Source organism: Fukomys damarensis, unplaced genomic scaffold, assembly GCF_012274545.1.
Source record: "Fukomys damarensis isolate Sample0158 unplaced genomic scaffold, DMR_v1.0_HiC HiC_scaffold_63656, whole genome shotgun sequence".
NCBI classification, from domain to species: domain Eukaryota; kingdom Metazoa; phylum Chordata; class Mammalia; order Rodentia; family Bathyergidae; genus Fukomys; species Fukomys damarensis.
The window spans coordinates 1-2,493 of record NW_022964568.1 but is presented as its reverse complement, the minus strand read 5'-3'; the positions used below and the strand labels follow the sequence as shown (position 1 = coordinate 2,493).

At 41.8% G+C, this 2,493-nt stretch overlaps 1 protein-coding gene across 1 annotated transcript; it reads right to left on the bottom strand.

The window, feature by feature from the left end:
* Nucleotides 1-905: 905 nt before the first annotated feature.
* LOC104870695 (olfactory receptor 7C2) lies at nucleotides 906-1,865 on the bottom strand. Its single transcript, XM_010636401.1, has one exon. The coding sequence runs from the start codon at nucleotides 1,863-1,865 to the stop codon at nucleotides 906-908; it is 960 nt and encodes a 319-aa protein (XP_010634703.1).
* Between the last annotated feature and the right edge of the window lie 628 nt (nucleotides 1,866-2,493).

Below are 2,493 nucleotides of genomic sequence, written 5' to 3'. Positions count from 1 at the left end.
CTTCCTGTTTATTGTTCACTTAAGTAATGTGTCATGACCTGTTTTTTCAAATGTCTTTTGGTAAGTTTTAGCTTGAGGTCCACTTTGTCTGAGAATAAAATTGCTACCTGTGTTTGCTTCTGGTGCACCATGGAACATTGCTTTTCATGATTTGATTTTTATTGTATGAATTTTTTTTTTTGCTTAGACAAGTCCCTTGGCTGTTAGATAAGTCAGCAGACCATTGAGTTTTGTTTTTTGATCTAGTCTGCCAATCTGTGTTTTCCAACTGGGGAGTTGAGGCCATTTACATTGAAAGTTATTACTGAAAGGTGTTGACATTCCTATCATTGTATTCTTTTTCTTTCACTGACTCTTTTACTTTTTCTGAGTCTTATTTCTTTTTATTCTTGTTAGCTTGTGTTTGTATTTCCTCAAGGGAGACTGTAGACCCACTGTAGGTGTCTGCGATAACATCCCCATTCCTGTTTCCTATAAAAAATAAATAAAACAAAAATCTAGAGAAGCTTCACCATTCAAAGAAATAAAGAAATGATTCAGAAGATGGAAATGCTAATTCCTCTGATTGGATTATCACGTATTGTATACAGGTACTGCATTGTCACATTGTACTCCATCAATATGTACAATTGTTATGCCTAAATGACATACATAAAAACTAAAATTCCCAAATCAATTCTATAGATAACTGAGAAAAAGCCTGTTGTATTCATAGAAAGTTAAAATAGGTTAGATGGCAAAAAAGGTGATCCAATGCATAACATATGAACAGTGCCTAGTGCAGGAGAGACCACATATTAAAATGCAAAGAATGACTAATTTTTAAAATATGGGAAAGCAGAAGGATGCAGAGTGCTGGATGAAGAAGATCAGGCTTTCTGATGCTCCGTGTGCATTGCTGCTCATCAGAGTCCTGCTATGTCCTGTTCACTGAGAAGCCTCAACTTGCCAAGGAGTCTCCCCAGAGCACCCTTCATGTCCCTGTTCCTCAGACTGTAGATGAAGGGATTCAGCATGGGGGTGACCATGGTGTACACCACTGAGGCGATCAGACTCATCTTAGAGGATGGTGTGGCTACAGAGCTGAGGTAAACCCCAAGACCTGTGCCATAGAACAAGGAGACCACCAAGAGGTGAGATGCACAGGTGGAAAAGGCTTTGTATTTGCCCCCTGCAGATGAGATTCTCAGTATGGAGAAGAAAATCTGAGAATAAGAGAAAAGAATTCCACTAAGAGGAAAAATAGCTAGGATGATGGTCACAGAATACACCACTAAGTTATTGGTGAAGGTATCAGAACATGCAAGCTTCAGGACTTCAGGGAGATCACAAAAAAAGTGTGGGATTTCTGTGTTTTCACAAAAGGACAGTGTCAGAACAGTCAAAGTCTCAGACAGGGATCCCATGAAACTCATCAACCAGGACCCCAAAGCCATCAGCCCGCAGAACCGTGGGGTCATGATGACCACGTAGTGCAGTGGGTGACAGATGGCCACAAAGCGGTCATAGGCCATCACTGTCAGTAATAAATTGTCCAGGCACCCAAACATAATGAAGAAAAATATTTGTGTGACGCAGCCTGCAAAGGTGATGGCTTTGTTCTGAGTCTGGATGTTCACTAGTGTTTTGGGGACGGTGGTGGAGGTGAAACTGATGTCAGCAAAGGACAGGTTGGAGAGGAAGAAGTACGTGGGAGTGTGGAGGTGGGAGTCTGAGATGACAGCCAGGATGATGAACAGGTTCCCTGTGATGGTGATCAGGTACAAGTGCAGGAGCAGCCCAAAGAGGAGGGACTGAAGGCCAGGGTTATCTGTGAATCCCAGGAGGAGGAAGTTTGTGACTCCTGTTTGATTTCTTGTTTCCATGAGGCTGCCTTCCATGAGAAAGAAAAAAGAAAAACAAAATTCTCTCTAAAGGGATTTCCCAGGACGACCATAATAGCTATCGTTCAGATTCACAGAACTCAAGTAGTCATTCATCTTGGCTAATTGGATGTCTTTGCTCACAATTTGTAGTTACCATTGCTTAGCGCCCAAAGAGGAGGGTCTGAAGGCCAGGGTTATCTGTGAACCCCAGGAGGAGGAAGTTTGTGACTCCTGTTTGATTTCTTGTTTCCATGAGGCTGCCTTCCGTGAGAAAGAAAAAAGAAAAACAAAATTCTCTAAAGGGATGGCTAATTGGATGTCTTTGCTCACAATTTGTAGTTACCATTGCTACCTGAAAAAAAAAATTAGCCTTGGGTCAGTGGTTCTCACATGGTGTTCTCTGGAACAGAAATATGAGCACATTTACAGAATTTGTTGGAAATGTGCCTTTTTAGGTTCACCTGACCAACCTGCTCTCACATTTTGCATCTGAACAAGCTCTCTTGGGATTGTGGTGCACACACACACACACACACACACACACACACACGTACACAGACAGAGCGGCAGAAAGACAGATAGATACGTTTGGGAAACAATCTTCAGTGTTTGTCTACATCTCTAAGCG

What these genes read in the sequence shown, in the direction of transcription:
- LOC104870695 (XM_010636401.1), bottom strand. Translation starts at nt 1,865, where the DNA reads ATGGAAACAAGAAATCAAACAGGAGTCACAAACTTCCTCCTCCTGGGA.